General features: G+C 41.8%; 1 protein-coding gene across 1 annotated transcript in view; it reads left to right on the forward strand.

Moving 5' to 3' along the window:
- Positions 1-14469: 14469 nt before the first annotated feature.
- The window catches only part of LOC311139473 (myosin-binding protein C, fast-type-like), a gene marked incomplete at both ends in the record, with an annotated part of 32409 nt that continues 28052 nt past the window's right edge, over positions 14470-18826 (forward strand). The window contains one exon of the mRNA XM_084174355.1: positions 14470-14533. Coding sequence (XP_084030481.1) covers positions 14470-14533 — 64 coding nt within the window. The remainder of the gene's footprint in view (positions 14534-18826) is intronic.

Genomic DNA, 18826 nt, shown 5'->3' on the forward strand with positions numbered 1-18826 from the left:
TTGAGTATCATGTAGTAGCCTAAACCTATTGATGTTACATTGAGCTGGGTGAATGGAATATGACTGACAGTCATCCAATATACTGTAATAAAATTAAGGCCATGCTCATAAAAACATTAAATTGTCCTCCCTAATCTTAAATGGCACCGACCGCCACTGACCCCCTCTACCCACACTCCTTCCCACCCCTCTTCTGGACTGGTGCCTGCTGCCTGGGCAGAGTGGCAGGGAAAGACTGGTGTCTCCTGAGCCTCCTCCATCCTCTTCCACACCCCGCCCTCATGCAACCGAGGCAGTGAGTATAGCATTACCTCATACCAGGGCCGTCACCATGCCCCCCCAGGTATGCAGCTCTGGCTTGATGGATTACAGACAGATGCAGAGTCAACAGAGAGCCAGAGGAGTTTACAATCAGAGTGTGAACCGTTAAGCCCCAATATGTCATTAACTGAGACTTTATAAACACTCCGTAAGCATTTTGTGGCGGATAGGAACACTGGCAGTAGTATTTGGTAATGTCCTTTTATGTAAAAGTTTCTTTCTGCGCTTTGAGCCAGACCTATTTTAAGCGGAGAGATATGCGGAGGGAAGGGTAATGAATGGAAATTAATGAAAAAGATAGCGGACAGTTTGGGATGATATTTATGGGGTCTCGTTTATTCCATTCTGCAGATACCACTTCCCTAAAGAGAGGTGTCATTTTCCTCTCTGCCAAAGTGTTTTTTTGTTGAAAGCTTTTTATTTACAAGACATTCTATAATACTCGGCCATATTTACGACAATACCATAAACTCTCACCTGCTCTCTCCCTGCACTCTTCCTTTACCTGTCTACCACTCTTATTACCATGTCTCATCCTCTCTCCTCCGCTGTTCCACTATAAATCTTCACCCCACACGTGTGCCAGCGGACGGGGGGAGGGGTAGCGGAGAGAGACATCACTAGAGGAATGCATACAGGCTATAATTCTTATCATCATTACTGTCTGATAAAATACAGCGTGATATACTACCCTCCCAGGTTTCCTCCCCTCACTTCCCTTCCTATGTTCACTTACAGGCTTACCTCAGTACTGTAGTACCCTAGTAAATCTCCTCCCACCTCTTCCTGTTGCCATGTTGGAAAACATGAAAGTGGTTCGTTAAACAGATTAATTTATAGTTGCCAGCCCAGCGACTACTATAGCCCACACTTGCTGTGGTAAAAGACAGCTGCAGCGATTACACAGCACAACTACTGCACAGTGGAAACAAATACACCTGGCTGGGACCCACCACAACCTTCGCCAAGTTACAACCAAAAAGAATTACTACATTAGAGTGGTATTAATGCTCTTCATAGCAAGACCTGATGCCAGCAATATAGGCCTGCATATATGTTATGGTATTCATTCAACTTACATTACTCTCCCTCCACCATGCCACCTTCCCTACTCCCCTACTACTACTCTTTAGAATATGCCCCCTCCTTCTCCCTTTGTCTAGAAACCACTGTATGAAATATACCTCTATAACTCATATCATCGGAACTGTCAAATAAAACCACCAAATGATGGAGCTATATAGAGAGCAGAGGCTTAAGTGTACTCCCATGCTGCCAAAAGCATCACTCTCTTCATCCTCATCATAAAACAGTGAAACTCCATCAGTCACACTCTGCCCCCAGCATGGATGACCGCCAAATGCCAATAATACCATTGATACTCCACCACACGCTCAGTGGTATAAATAGACCCCTTGAATATAAATTTCCCCTTTGAGTCCTTATGTGAGTATGCCCGCTTGGTGCTATAGTTGAATATATTTATGAAAATGTGAAAATGCCTGCATTATACGCAGGTTGACGTTTATTTTCATGAATCTTGCCCCGTAGGCAAAACTGAGCTTTTTCCACTAGATGGGCCAGCTGCAAAGTCAAAAATGGCTGTATCGTAAAACTTAATGAAAATTAAAAATGAGCTTTTTGGTTGTAATTTAAGGTTAGAGTTAGGCATTAGGGTTAGCAGTGTGGTTAGGGTTAAGGTTAGGTTTAAAATCAGATTTTATGACTTTGTGGCTGTGCCAGCTAGTGACCACTCTTCAGAGCTGCCTCCAGGGCATGATTCATGACGATAAATGCCAACCTGCGTATTATACCATGGTGACTTTTATAGGTAAACAAGCACATTCTGATAAGTGTAGATAAAGATGTAAGTCTATTTGTATCACATACTGTATGTACTGTAGGTTCTGCACTATATATTGTAATTCAATTACTCATTGAATTACAATACTACATACATTTACGAACACTGAACATTTTGTCTTTATTAGCCCACACAGCTACAAGGATGCACTTTCATGCCTGGTTTAAGTCCTCATATTGAAGCTTATAGAGACCCCAACTGATGTATAGAACAATCTTAAAATGATCTACTTTGGTTTAGTAACAAGCATCATGAAACCTCTTAACACAATAAATTCATTTGACTTGGTGAAAATCACCTTTTTGGACCTAACTTGCTTACCACTTTTTCCATGTGGTTTCTTCCTTCATAGACTCCATGAAATGATGACTTCTTCCTAAATATTTGGTCAAATTATTAATTGTGTGTATGATTTCCTAGAAACAAGGGTGGCTCAACTCACCCCTTTGTCTCAACTTAACCCACTCTCCCCTACTGATATGCAGGATTTTTTGGGGTGTGCAGCATAACATGTGAGTAATGTTAGGAGTAATGAGACATGTACAGTGCATTCGGAAAGTATTCAGACCCTTTGACTTTTTCCACATTTTGTTACGTTACAGCCTAATTCTAAAATTGATTAAATTAATTGTTTTCCTCATCAATCTACACACAGTAGCCTATAATGACAAAGAGAAAACTGGTTTTTACAAAGTGTTCAGACCCTTTGCTATGAGACTCGAAATTGAGCTCAGGTGCATCCTGTTTCCATTGATCATCCTTGAGATGTTTCTACAACTTGATTGGAGTCCAGCTGTGGTAAATTCAATTGATTGGACATGATTTGGAAACGCACACACCTGTCTATATAAGGTCCCACAGTTGACAGTGCATGTCAGAGTAAAGACCAAGCCATGAGGTCGAAGGAATTGTCCGTAGAGCTCCGAGACAGGATTGTGTCGAAGCACAGATCTGAGGAAGGGTATCAAAACATTTCTGAAGCATTGAAGGTCCCCAAGAACACAGTGGCCTCCATCATTCTTAAATGGAAGAAGTTTGGAACCACCAAGACTCTTCCTAGAGTTGGCCACCCGGCCAAAGTGAGCAATCGGGGGAGAAGGGCCTTGGTCAGGGAGGTGACCAAGAACCCGATGGTCACTCTGACAGAGCTCCAGAGTTCCACTGTGGAGATGGGAGAACCTTCCAGAAGGACAACCTTCTCTGCAGCACTCCACCAATCAGGCCTTTATGGTAGAGTGGCCAGACGGAAGCCACTCCTCAGTAAAAGGCACATGACAGCCCGCTTGGAGTTTGCCAAAAGGCACCTAAAGACTCTCAGACCATGAGAGACAAGATTCTTTGGTCTGATGAAACCAAGATTTAACTCTTTGGCCTGAATCCCAAGCTTCACGTCTGGACGAAACCTGGCACCATCCCTACGATGAAGCATGGTGGTGGCAGCATCATGCTGTGGGGATGTTTTTCAGCGGCAGGGACTGGGAGACTAGTTAGGATCGAGGGAAAGATGAACGGAGCAAAGTACAGAGAGATCCTTGATGAAAACCTGCTCCAGAGCGCTCAGGACCTCAGACTGGGGCGAAGATTCACCTTCCAACTGTACAACGACCCATTTGCATACATTTCTAAAAACCTGTTTTTGCTTTGTCATTATGGGGTATTGTGTGTAGATTGAGGGAAAAAAACAATGTAATCAATTTTAGAATAATGTGGAAAAAGTCAAGGGGTCTGAATACTTTCCGAATGCACTGTATGTCACACGAATGTCACATGTCTGTAGGTTGTGTGAGGGGCACCAAGCGCCATTAACACAAGATGGGAGAACATGCTACCAATGGGACCTAGTCAGAGTGGGGGCCCCCTGGTCTCAGTCTCTAGTTAACACGTTCACTGTTGCCTTTAACTCACGGTTGTAGACGTGTTAAAGAGCCTATAGGCAGGTATTTCAGAAGCCCTCTAACATTGGCCTAAGGGAAAGGAATCCTCACCAAGCATACAGTAGATGCATTACCGAAAGGCCTAAAATATAGAACTCTAATGATACGATAAAACAAACGTATGTTCTTTGCAAGATATCACAGATTCAACTCTTTAAGACAACTCTTGCTAATTTATATACAGTACCAGTCAAATGTTTGGACACACCTACTCATTCAAGGGTTTTTCTTTATTTTTACTATTTTCTACGTTGTAGAATAATAGTGAAGACATCAAAACTATGAAATAACACATATGGAATCATGTAGTAACCAAATAATTGTTAAACAAATTAAAATATATTTTATATTTGAGATTCTTCAAATAGCCACCCTTTGCCTTGATGACAGCTTTGCACACTCTTGGCATTCTCTCAACCAGCTTCACCTGGAATGCTTTTCCAACAGTCTTGAAGGAGTTCCCACATATGCTGAGCACTTGTTGGCTGCTTTTCCTTCACTTTGCCGTCCGACTCATCCAAAACCATCTCAATTGGGTTGAGGTCGGGGGATTGTGGAGGTCATCTGATGCAGCACTCCATCACTCTCCTTCTTGGTAAAATAGCCCTTACACAGCCTGGAGGTGTGTTGGGTCATTGTCCTGTTGAAAAACAAATGATAGTCCCACTAAACCCAAACCAGATGGGATGGCGTATCGCTGCAGAATGCTGTGTTAGCCATGCTGGTTAAGTGTGCCTTGAATTCTAAATAAATCACAGACAGTATCACCAGCAAAGCACCCCCACAACATACAGTGAGGGAAAAAAGTATTTGATCCCCAGCTGATTTTGTACGTTTGCCCACTGACAAAGAAATGATCAGTCTATCATTTTAATGGTAGGTTTATTTGAACAGTGAGAGACAGAATAACAACAACAAAAATCCAGAAAAACGCATGTAAAAAATGTTATAAATTGATTTGCATTTTAATGAGGGAAATAAGTATTTGACCCCCTCTCAATCAGAAAGATTTCTGGCTCCCAGGTGTCTTTTATACAGGTAACGAGCTGAGATTAGGAGCACACTCTTAAAGGGAGTGCTCATAATCTCAGCTTGTTACCTGTATAAAAGACACCTGTCCACAGAAGCAATCAATCAATCAGATTCCAAACTCTCCACCATGGCCAAGACCAAAGAGCTCTCCAAGGATGTCAGGGACAAGATTGTAGACCTACACAAGGCTGGAATGGGCTACAAGACCATTGCCAAGCAGCTTGGTGAGAAGGTGACAACAGTTGGTGTGATTATTCGCAAATGGAAGAAACACAAAATAACTGTCAATCTCCCTCGGCCTGGGGCTCCATGCAAGATCTCACCTCGTGGAGTTGCAATGATCATGAGAACGGTGAGGAATCAGCCCAGAACTACACAGGAGGATCTTGTCAATGATCTCAAGGCAGCTGGGACCATAGTCACCAAGAAAACAATTGGTAACACACTACGCCGTGAAGGACTGAAATCCTGCAGCGCCCGCAAGGTCCCCCTGCTCAAGAAAGCACATATACAGGCCCGTCTGAAGTTTGCCAATGAACATCTGAATGATTCAGAGGAGAACTGGGTGAAAGTGTTGTGGTCAGATGAGACCAAAATCGAGCTCTTTGGCATCAACTCAACTCACTGTGTTTGGAGGAGGAGGAATGCTGCCTATGACCCCAAGAACACCATCCCCACCGTCAAACATGGAGGTGGAAACATTATGCTTTGGGGGTGTTTTTCTGCGAAGGGGACAGGACAACTTCACCGCATCAAAGGGACGATGGACGGGGCCATGTACCGTCAAATCTTGGGTGAGAACCTCCTTCCCTCAGCCAGGGCATTGAAAATGGGTCGTGGATGGGTATTCCAGCATGACAATGACCCAAAACACACGGCCAAGGCAACAAAGGAGTGGCCTAGCCAGTCTCCAGACCTTAATCCCATAGAAAATCTGTGGAGGGAGCTGAAGGTTCGAGTTGCCAAACGTCAACCTCGAAACCTTAATGACTTGGAGAAGATCTGCAAAGAGGAGTGGGACAAAATCCCTCCTGAGATGTGTGCAAACCTGGTGGCCAACTACAAGAAACGTCTGACCTCTGTGAATGCCAACAAGGGTTTTGCCACCAAGTACTAAGTCATGTTTTGCAGAGGGGTCAAATACTTATTTCCCTCATTAAAATGCAAATCAATTTATAACATTTTTGACATGCGTTTTTCTGAATTTTTTTGTTTTTTGTTGTTATTCTGTTTCTCACTGTTCAAATAAACCTACCATTAAAATGATAGACTGATCATTTTTTTGTCAGTGGGCAAACTTACAAAATCAGCAAGGTATCAAATACTTTTTTCCCTCACTGTAACACCTCCTCCTCCATGCTTTACGGTGGGAACTACACATGCGGAGATTATCCGTTCACCCACACCGCGTCTCACAAAAACACGGCGGTTGGAACCAAAAATCTCCAATATGGACTCCAGACCAAAGGACACATTTCCACCAGTATAATGTCCATTGCTTGTGTTTCTTGGCCCAAGCAGGTCTCTTATTCTTATTGGTTTCCTTTAGTAGTGGTTTCTTTGCAGCAATTCGACCATGAAGGCCTGATTCACACAGTCCCCTCTGAACAGTTGATGTTGAGATGTGTCTGTGACTTGAACTCTTTTAAGCATTTATTTGGGCTGCAATTTCTGAGGTTGGTAACTCTAATGAACTTATCCTCCTCAGCAGAGGTAACTCTGGATCTTCCATTCCTGTGGCGGTCATCATGAGAGCCAGTTTCATCATAGCGCTTGATGGTTTTTGCTACTGCACTTGAAGAAACGTTCAAAGTTCATGAACTTTCCGTATTGACTGACCTTCATGTCTTCAAGTAATGATGGACTGTCATTTCTCTTTGCTTATTTGAGCTATTCTTGCCATAATATGGACTTGGTCTTTTACCAAATAGGGCTATCTTCTGTATAACCCCCCTACCGTGTCACTACACAACTGATTGGCTCAACCTCATTAAGAAGGAAATAAATTCCACAAATTAACTTTTAAGAAGGCACACCTGTTAATTGAAATGCATTCCAGGTGACTACCTCATGAAGCTGGTTGAGAGAATGCCAAGAGTGTGCAAAGCTGTCATCAAGGCAAAGGGTGGCTATTTGAAGAATCTCAAATATAAAATATATTTTGATTTGTTTAACACTTTTTGGGTTACTACATGATTCCATGTGTTATTTCATAGTTTTGATGTCTTCACTATTATTCTACAATGTAAAAAATAGTAAAAATTAAGAAAAACCCTTGAATGAGTAGATGTGTCCAAACTTTTGACTGGTAGTGTACATTGTGGCCTGGGTCAGTGATGAAATTAGCGAACACTTCAAAGATTGAGCCTTTGAAAGTGATTAATAAAATGAGGCCACACATGGCAGAAGACTATCTGTGGCTTACTACTGTATCTGAGGGAGGAGAAGCACACGGAGAGAAGGAAGAGGGGGAAATGTCAAGAGAGATTAAGAACATTCCACAGAGGTTACCCTTCAAAAAGAGAGAGAGAGAGAGAGGGAGAAGTAGAGGGGGAGAGAGCTGAGAGTAGATATATAAAAAATATTTATATATATATATATATATATACGAATGTTGAAAGATACGGTATATTTTGAGAAAGAATGTGATATCCTTAAGTGAGTGAAGAGATGTGCACTTTTATGTACTGTGTAGCATAGTTCAAAAGCCAAATGCCCCCCCATTGCATTTCCATTTCTTATTGAATGGTAAAGAACTTGCCATTATGATTTGTCCCTGATTTAATCTGTAAATCTTAAATGATGATAATAACAACATATGATCGATTTTTCCTGAATAGATTAAAAGGGGTCTGAATACTTTCCGAATGCACTGTATTTGCCATATTCTAATAATTATCATGTGCCAACGTATTGCCATGGTCCGTGCCATGGTGAAACTTGCACTCCTGTAGATCTGAAATAATTGGATGGTGAAACTTGCCAGCCAACCAGAAAAGCAAGGCTAAGCAATTCAGGCATTCCTGAAAGTCAGGACAATCCATGTGTTGCAAATAAACATTATTTTTGTACACTGAACAAAAATATAAACACAACTGAGTTGCAGTTCATATAAGGAAATCAGTCAATTGAAATGAATTCATTATGCCCTAATCTATGGATTTCACATGACTGGGAATACAGATATGCATCTGCTGGTCACAGATACCTTTAAAAAGAAAGTAGGGGTGTGGATCAGAAAACCAGTCAGTATCTGGTGTGAGCACCATTTGCCTCATGCAGCGCAACACATCTCCTTCGGATAGAGTTGATCAGGCTGTTGATTGTGGAATGTTGTCCCACTCCTCTTCTATGTCTATGCAAAGTTGCTGGATATTGTCGGTAACACGTTGTCGTACACGTCGATCCAGAGCATCCCAAACATGCTCAATGGGTGACATGTCTGGTGAGTATGCAGGCCATGGAAGAACTGGGAAATTTTCAGCTTTCAGGAATTGTGTGCAGATCCTTGCGACATGGGGCTGTGCATTATCATGCTGAAACATGAGGTTATGGCGGCGGATTAATGACACGACAATGGGCCTCAGGATCTCGTCATGGTATCTGTGCATTCAAATTGCCATCGATAAAATGCAATTGTGTTCGTTGTCCATAGCTTATGCCTACCCATACCATAACCCCCCCCCCCCGCCACAATCAGGCACTCTGTTCACAACATTGACATCAGCAAACCGCTCGCCCACACGATGCCATACACGTGGTCTGCGGTTGTGAGGCTGGTTGGACGTACTGCCAAATTCTCTAAAACGACGTTGGTAGAGAAATGAACATTCAATTCTCTGGCAACAGCTCTAGTGGACATTCCTGCAGTCAGCATGCCAATTGCACACTCCCTCAAAAGAGATCTGTGGCATTGTGTTGTGTGACAAAACTGCACATTTTAGTGTCTTTTTTTCCCCAGCACAAGGTGCACCTGTGTAATGATTATGCTGTTTAATCAGCTTCTTGATATGCCACACTAGTCAGGTGGATGGACTATTTTGGCAAAGGAGAAATGCTCCCTAACAGGGATGTAAAAAGATCTGTGCACAAAATTTGAGAAATAATATTTTGGTGCATATGGAAAATTTCTGGGATCTTTTATTTCAGCTCATGAAACATGGGACCAACACTTTTTACATGTTGCATTTATATTTTTGTTCAGTATATACAGTTGAAGTCGGAAGTTTACATACACCTTAGCCAAATACATTGAAACTCTGTTTTTCACAATTCCTGACATTTAATCCTAGTAAAAATTCCCTGTCTTAGGTCAGTTAGGATCACCACTTTGTTTTAAGAATGTGAAATGTCAGAATAATAGTAGAGATAATTATTTATTTCAGCTTGTATTTCTTTCATCACATTCCCAGTCGGTCAGAAGTTTACATACACTCAATTAGTATTTGGTAGCATTGCCTTTAAATTGTTTAACTTGGGTCAAACGTTTCGGGTAGCCTTCCATAATCTTCCCACAATAATTTGGGTGAATTTTGGCCCATTCCTCCTGACAGAGCTGGTGTAACTGAGTCAGGTTTGTAGGCCTCCTTGTTCGCACACACTTTTTCAGTTCTGCCCACACATTTTCTATAGGATTGAGGTCAGGGCTTTGTGATGGACAACAAAGTCAAGGTATTGGAGTGGCCTTAAGCCATTTTGCCACAATTTTGGAAGTATGCTTGGGGTCATTGTCCATTTGGAAGACCCAAGCTTCAACTTCCTGACTGTGTCTTGAGATGTTGCTTCAATATATCCACATAATTTTCCATCCTCATTATGCCATCTATTTTGTGAAGTGCACCAGTCCCTCATCCAGCAAAGCACCCCCACAGCATGATGCTGCCACCCCCGTGCTTCACGGATGGGATGGTGTTCTTCGGCTTGCAAGCAACCCCCTTTTTCCTCCAAATATAACAATGGTCATTATGGCCAAACAGTTATATTTTTGTTTCATCAGACCAGAGGACATTTCTCCAAAAAGTACGATCTTTGTCCCCATTTGCAGTTGCAAACCATAGTCTGGCTTTTTTATGGTGTTTTGGAGCAGTGGCTTCTTCCTTGCTGAGCGGCCTTTCAGGTTATGTCGATATAGGACTAATTTTACTGTGGATATAGATATTTTGTACCTGTTTCCTCCAGCATCTTCACAGACTGGCAGACTAAATAGCCTTGGTTTCTCAAATGACTGCCTCGCCTGGTTCACCAACTACTTCTCAGATAGAGTTCAGTGTGTCAAATCGGAGGGCCTGTTGTCTGGACCTATGGCAGTCTCTATGGGGGTGCCACAGGGTTCAATTCTTGGGCCGACACTTTTGTCCGTGTATATCAATGATGTCAAATCAAATCAAATCAAATCAAATTTTATTGGTCACATGCGCCGAATACAACAGGTGCAGACATTACAGTGAAATGCTTACTTACAGCCCTTAACCAACAGTGCATTTATTTTAAACAAAAAAGTAAGAATAAAACAACAACAAAAAAGTGTTGAGAAAAAAAGAGCAGAAGTAAAAATAAAGTGACAGTAGGGAGGCTATATATACAATAGAATAAAGTGACAGTAGGGAGGCTATATATACAGGGGGGTACCGTTGCATAGTCAATGTGCGGGGGCACCGGCTAGTTGAGGTAGTTGAGGTAATATGTACATGTGGGTAGAGTTAAAGTGACTATGCATAAATACTTAACAGAGTAGCAGCAGCGTAAAAAGGATGGGGTGGGGGGGCAGTGCAAATAGTCCGGGTAGCCATGATTAGCTGTTCAGGAGTCTTATGGCTTGGGGGTAGAAGCTGTTGAGAAGTCTTTTGGACCTAGACTTGGCACTCCGGTACCGCTTGCCGTGCGGTAGCAGAGAGAACAGTCTATGACTAGGGTGACTGGAGTCTTTGACAATTTTGAGGGCCTTCCTCTGACACCGCCTGGTATAGAGGTCCTGGATGGAAGGGAGCTTTGCCCCAGTGATGTACTGGGCCGTACGCACTACCCTCTGTAGTGCCTTGCGGTCAGAGGCCAAGCAGTTGCCATACCAGGCGGTGATGCAACCAGTCAGGATGCTCTCGATGGTGCAGCTGTAGAATTTTTTGAGGATCTGAGGACCCATGCCAAATCTTTTTAGTCTCCTGAGGGGGAATAGGCTTTGTCGTGCCCTCTTCACGACTGTCTTGGTGTGTTTGGACCATGATAGTTCGTTGGTGATGTGGACACCAAGGAACTTGAAGCTCTCAACCTGTTCCACTACAGCCCCGTCGATGAGAATGGGGGCGTGTGGGGGCGCGCTCTTGCTGCTGGTGACTCTCAGATCCACCTCTACGCAGACGACACCATTTTGTATACATCTGGCCCTTCATTGGACACTGTGTTAACAAACCTCCAAACGAGCTTCAATGCCATACAACACTCCTTCAGTAGCCTCCAACTGCTCTTAAACACTAGTAAAACTAAATGCATGCTTTTCAATCGAACGCTGCTGGCACCTGCCCACCCGACTAGAATCACCACTCTCGACGGGTCTGACCTAGAGTATGTGGACAACTACAAATACCTAGGTGTCTGGTTAGACTGTAAACTCTCCTTCCAGACTCACATTAAGAATCTCCAATCCAAAGTTAAATCTAGAATCGGCTTCCTATTTCGCAACAAAGCCTCCTTCACTCATGCTGCCAAACATGCCCTCGTAAAACTGACTATCCTACCGATCCTTGACTTCGGCGATGTCATTTACAAAATAGCCTCCAACACTCTACTCAGCAAATTGGATGTAGTCTATCACAGTGCCATCCGTTTTGTCTCCAAAGCCCCATACACTACCCACCACTGTGACCTGTACGCTCTTGTTGGCTGGTCCTCACTACATGTTCGTCGTCAAACCCACTGGCTCCAGGCCATCTATAAATCACTGCTAGGCAAATCCCCGCCTTATCTTAGCTCATTGGTCACCATAGCAGCACCCACCCGTAGTCTGCGCTCCAGCAGGTATATCTCACTGGTCATTCCCAAAGCCAACACCTCCTTTGGCCGCCATTCCTTCCAGTTCTCTGCTGCCAATGACTGGAACGAATTGCAAAAATCTCTGAAGCTGGAGACTCTTATCTCCCTCACTAACTTTAAGCATCAGTTGTCAGAGCACCTTACCGATCACTACACCTGTACACAGCCCATCTGAAATTAGCCCACCCAACTACCTCATCCCTATATTGTTATTTATTTTGCTCTTTTGCACCCCAGTATCTCTATTTGCACATAATCTCTTGCACATCTAGCATTCCAGTGTTAATACTAATTGTAATTATTTTGCACTATAGCCCATTTATTGCCTTACCTCCATAACTTGCTACATTTGCACACACTGTATATATATTTTCTGTAGTATTTTTTGACTTTGTTTTTTTACCCCATATGTAACTCTGTGTTGTTGTTTTTATCGCACTGCTATGCTTTATCTTGGCCAGGTCGCAGTTGTAAATGAGAACTTGTTCTCAACTGGCTTACCTGGTTAAATAAAGGTGAAATAAATAAATAAATAAAAAATGTAAACTTCCAACTTCAACTGTATTTAGAGGAAGGCTTGACAGTAATGGGGCAGCAGAGTCATGATATTTGCTAAATATACACCATAGTATCCATCTTTCCCATGACCATATCTGATGGACCTGACCCTTGATGGCCTCTCTCTCTCTCTCTCTCTCTCTCTCTCTCTCTCTCTCTCTCTCTCTCTCTCTCTCTCTCTCTCTCTCTCTCTCTCTCTCTCTCTCTCTCTCTCTCTCTCTCTCTCTCTCTCTCTCTCTCTCTCTCTCTCTCTCTCTCTCTCTCTCTCTCTCTCTCTCTCTCTCTCTCTCTCTCTCTCCTTGGAGAAGTGGATAAGTCCAGTATGAATAGATAGGTTTAACACCATAAAAGCCCAGTGGAAACAGTCTTATGGAACCACAAAAGATAGGAATGGAAAGACAAGAGAAATCAAACAAAGCAGACAGTAAGGGAAAGAAAAGACGGGGAACGTGAGACGAGAGAATTAGGAGTGAATAAAAAAAGATGCAGGACAAGAAAGAGGGAAATCTACCATGTGAAGTTACAGTATATCGAGAATAAGACCGTAAATGACCAACACTAACCATAAGAACAGGGATGGATACGTTACACATTGACTGTGTGCATATCACTGTGCATTAACTTTAGCATTAGCGCTGAGGTTCAAGGGTCGGGGTTGCTCTCGCTCTGACTTAGCGCTGTACTTAGAACTTTTGGTATGAATACGGCAGATAGAGAGACACTGAGCCGGCCTGTGATAGAGAGAGTGCTGACAGGTCGTAACCAGAGAGAAGCCTTAGCCAAACTGGGCTGAAGGCCTGAAGGAGAGAAGGGGTTGGGTGTTGGTCTGACCAAAGACAATTACTTGTCAAATTCCGGCCTGTTTTTATAGTATCCAAACCCATCTTATTTAGCAATGGAATCTAGGGATGGTCTCATCTATCAATTTACTGTTAACCACCATCCTGGAACATACTGTAGTATAGGGACAGGATTTGTCATTTTGATTGCTGACTTCTACACTGTTGTCACAGAGGAGACCGTGCAGCGATAGTTACTACATGTTCCATATTTCTCCTGTCCTTTAACAATGTCGTGATGGGTGGTTAAACAAATATTTTGTGCCAGCTTAGGACACAAGGCCTTGTCATCGGGGCTTACCGTCTCATGGCATGTTCTCTATGGTGCATAACTCCCATCCTAGTCAACAACAGTGGACTGAGCAGCGAATGGAGCACCAGAAATTCACTGACCCACTTCCCTTCCATCTATGAACTGGGCCTGCTGCAAAGGCACGGAACCTGGGCTAAAGATGCCATTTAATGCCCTGTGCGTCAAAGACCCCTCGAGACCTAAGACAGTGGGTGTTGCCAGGGCTAAAACTACATGTGCTGAGACCTGTTAACAGATTGCTGCCTGAAAAACAAACCTTATCAAAAATAGACGTGTCGGCTACTCAGTATGCCAACACTGAGAACACAGTCAGGGTCATGCAAAACAACCAGAGTGCCAAGGCCAAGGCTGAAATCTCAGAATCGCAGTTTGGCACACTCATGGGACAATAGTTCTGCAAAGTCAGTTGTGATTGATCAGATGGGGATGGTTCGGGAGACCTGGTTGATGTTCTAAATTCTGTGGTTGGGTTGTTTTAATAGATTTTGCTGACTACAAATCCCAAGGCATTGAGACTATTTATGTTATCACTTTAACAGGTGCTCTGAACAAGGACACTGTCTGTACAAATTATAGCTTTGGATGGCAGATCCATGTGTCCTGCCAGAGTTTGAGCCAGAGATCATTACCGTTACTGTGTGGTTCAGTTTGTTTTGCAGTAACTAAGTCTTAATCTCTACATTCATTAGGCACCCTTGTGGCAGTATTGTAGATCTCAGATATTAGTACTTTGATGGTCTTAAACCCTATCAAAAGCATCTTAGTCTTGAGGCTGTGTTCTTTGATATTTTTCAGTCACATTATTCTTCATGATCTTCTCTTCAAAACTATCCATATCTATCTATAATATACACACAGTAGCCACTGTTTCTAGAGCAGGTTGATGTTTATTGGGATTAATCTTGTCCTGGAGGCAAAATTTAGCGATTTCCACTAGTTGGGCCAGCTGCAAAGTCAAAATTATTTTTAAGGTTAGGGTTAGGTATAAGGTTAGCAGTGTTGTTAAGGTTAGGGTTAGGTCTGATTTTATGACTTTGTGGCTGTGCCAGCTAATGACTACATGGCAGAGCTGCCTCCAGTACATGAGTCATCCCAATAAATGCCAACTTTTGTTTCTATATACAGTGTACTTTTACTTTGACTCCAATTCCAATACTCTTTCTTTGCCAGAGGCAGAGCCTGAAGAAATGGGTAAGAACTGCACAAAGCAAGGTTGAGTGAATGTACAACTCCTCTGTGGTTACATTAAAATGTGTATTTGTGTATTGTATGTGCTTATGTGTTATGTGTCTAAGTACCGGTATAATATTGTATGTACAATGTACATGGGAATGCATTAATGTATCAACATTCAGAATTTACACTACAGTGCTGTGTGCAGGCGTGGATTATGCATATCTAGACTTCTACATAATATATGTGCATTCAAATCATTTGTGAATGTTTGTATGTATGCATATTTGCACAGTGTGGAGTCAAATATTGGTAATTCACAGCTGTGATTATTTTATATTATATTAACTATATTGTAAGTTTAATGGTCCATTATGTTTTCGAGATTAAATTACTAAAATGTAAATGTAAAATGAGATGGTATGGTTGGAATCTAACCCTTGCTCTCTTTACAGAACCTCTACATACAACTGATGAAAACTTATGTCACTCAGGATGTAACAATTAATTATTGTATATGTTTGTCCTTCAATTGTAGCGGCCAAGACAGATAAGGCTGCAGCAGCACCTGCTGGTGAGTCCACTCATGACAAATGGATGACAAATCCTGATACTTGAAATACTTCAGTGAATGGTTAGGCCTATACTAAAATCAATATGTCTGATTTTATTTTTCTCCTTTTTATTTTTTGCCAGATAAGGGTGGGTGAGAACAGAGCATGTGTGTGTGTTAACCTGTGTCCCTTTGTGTGTGTTTGTGTTAGTTGTGTTAGAGTCAGTAGGGCATAATCATCCCGTCATCATTCCAATGTAATGTGGGTTAACTGTTTTCCCTCATTCAGCGAAGCCAGCGGAGGATCATGGTAAGGCCTCTAAGACCAATCACAGAAGTAGCTTTCTGTGGGGATGAGACTGAGAGTTGCCATGCATGATTCTCACCACACACCACGACAGTGTTGATCAGATAGCACACCAGTACACTTAACATAGGCTTCACACATGTTTATATTCACTCCTATCACATTTTCCTACTGGTTTATGCCAGACAAAACAGACTATATTCATTTAAATGATATATTACTCATTATTATTTGTATTACCCAAGATAACAGTTTAATCAGTTAGTAAGAGCTACCTATGTTAAGGTTAAGGTTATGCTTGTTATGTGGGTTATTTTGGCAAGCACTGGAGTGTGTGTGTGTGTGTGTGTGTGTGTGTGCAAGAGAGTGTGTCTGGTTGCGTTTAGTTTAGTTTATTAATTCAACCATTAAACAAAAACAAGCACACATAGAACTTGAAAAAGCCATACATGCACATGAGTAAAATCATTGAGAATAACACAATAAAGTCAGGGACTTATTTCTATTGTGGTCCTCTTGAAACAAGATGGCTAGGAAAGATCCAACACAGTTGAACACAGCGAGATAAAATATTTTAAAAAAGAAGAAGAACATCTATCTCATCATTACAGTTACATCGTAGGGTACATTCATATAGGCACAGAAGACATCAAACAGTTTTTTACTTTATTTTATTGTGCGTGTGTGGTATTATTATTTATTGTGCGTGTGTGTATGGGGTGTGGTATTGTTATTTATTGTGTGTGTTCATGTGTGTGTACACTGTAAAAATTTGTAAAACAACCAGCTGCAATAGGATTGTGAGTTTGCTCAACAAAAATGTTTTTGAGCAAACTCACAACAAATTGTATGTTGAATCAACATTTTTTATTTTTACAGTATTTAGTATACACACAGCATTAAGTTGAAGTCAGTGTGTTATCTACGATTCATCAGAGAGATGGTGGAGGCATTTGCTTGTGGGTATACGAGTAGTTGTATGTGTGTGTGAGAGTGTATATGTACATGTAGGAATCTTAATTTGAGCCAGATCGCTACAGCAGGAAAATAACCCTGCAGTAACAGGAAATGTGAATTATTATGTTGATTTATAATTAATGGATATTTTTTGTAGGGGTTGATACATTTGACGTTAGGGCAAATCAAGTCTGACATTTTAAAGTGGAAATTACAAACTTTAGAATACTTTTTAAACCTTGAATACGCTACAAGTTTGCATTTCCTGCCGTGCAGGAAAATTCTGATCAACAAAAGAGGGATCAAATTAAGAACCTACAACAGACTCAGTCCGTTTGGTACAGTCTAGTTCATCTCTCTGAAATTCTGTCATTGTATACACTACCGGTCAAAAGTCTTAGAACACCTACTCATTCAAGGGTTTTTCTTTATTTTTACTATTTTCTACATTGTAGAATAATAGTGAAGACATAAAACTATGAAAAGCACATATGGAATCATGTAGTAACCAACAAATTGTTAAACAAATTTAAATATGTTTTATTTTTGAGATTCTTCAAATAGCCACCCTTTGCCTTGTTGACAGCTTTGCATACTCTTGGCATTCTCTCAACCAGCTTCACCTGGAATGCTTTTCCAACAGTCTTGATGGAGTTCCCACATATGCTGAACACTTGTTGGCTGCTTTTCCTTCACTCTGCGGTCCGACTCATTACAAACCATCTCAATTTGGTTGAGGTCGGGGGATTGTGGAGGCCAGGTCATCTGATACAGTACTCCATCACTCTCCTTCTTGGTCAAATAGCCCTTACACAGCCTGGAGGTGTGTTGTTCCATTGTCCTGTTGAAAAACAAATTATAGTCCCACTAAGCACAAACCAGATGGGATGGTGTATCGCTGCAGAATGCTGTGGTAGCCATGCTGGTTAAGTGTGCCTTGAATTCTAAATAAATCACAGACAGTGTCACCAGCAAAGCGCCCCCACACCATAACACCTCCTCCTCCATGCTTTACGGTGGGAACTACACATGCAGAGATCATCCGTTCACCCACATCGCGCCTCACAAAGACGCGGCGGTTGGAACCAAAAATCTCAAATTTGGACTCCAGACCAAAGGACACATTTCCAGCGGTCTAATGTCCATTGCTCGAGTTTCTTGGCCCAAGCAAGTCTCTTCTTATTATTGTTGTCCTTTAGTAGTGGTTTCTTTGCAGCAATTTGACCATGAAGGCCTGATTCACGTAGTCTCCTCTGAACAGTTGATGTTGAGATGTGTCTGTTACTTGACCTCTGTGAAGCATTTATTTGGGCTGCAATTTCTGAGGCTGGTAACTCTAATGAACTTATCCTCTGCAGCAGAGGTAACTCTGGGTCTTCCATTCCTGTGGCGGTCCTCATGAGAGCCAGTTTCATCATAGCGCTTGATGGTTTTTGCGACTGCATTTGAAGAAACTTTCAAAGTTCTTGAACTTTTCCGTATTGACTGACCTTCATGTCTTAAAGTAATGATGGACTATCATTTCTCTTTGCTTATTTGAGCTGTTCTTGCCATAATATGGACTTGGTCTTTTACCCAATAGGGCTATCTTCTGTATAACCCCCCTACCGTGTCACTACACAACTGATTGGCTCAAACTCATTAAGAAGGAAAGAAATTCCACAAATTAACTTTTAAGAAGGCACACCTGTTAATTGAAATGCATTCCAGGTGACTACCTCATGAAGCTGGTTGAGAGAATGCCAAGAGTGTGCAAAGCTGTCATCAAGGCAAAGGGTAGCTATTTGAAGAATCTCAAATATAAAATATATTTTGATTTGTTTAACACTTTTTTGGTTACTACATGATTCCATATGTGGTATTTAATAGTTTTGATGTAGTTACAATGTAGAAAATAGTAACAAATAAAGAAAAACCCTTGAATGAGTAAGTGTTCAGAGGTCGACAGA

Source organism: Coregonus lavaretus (genome assembly GCF_964263955.1).
Source record: "Coregonus lavaretus genome assembly, chromosome: 2".
NCBI classification, from domain to species: Eukaryota; Metazoa; Chordata; class Actinopteri; order Salmoniformes; family Salmonidae; genus Coregonus; species Coregonus lavaretus.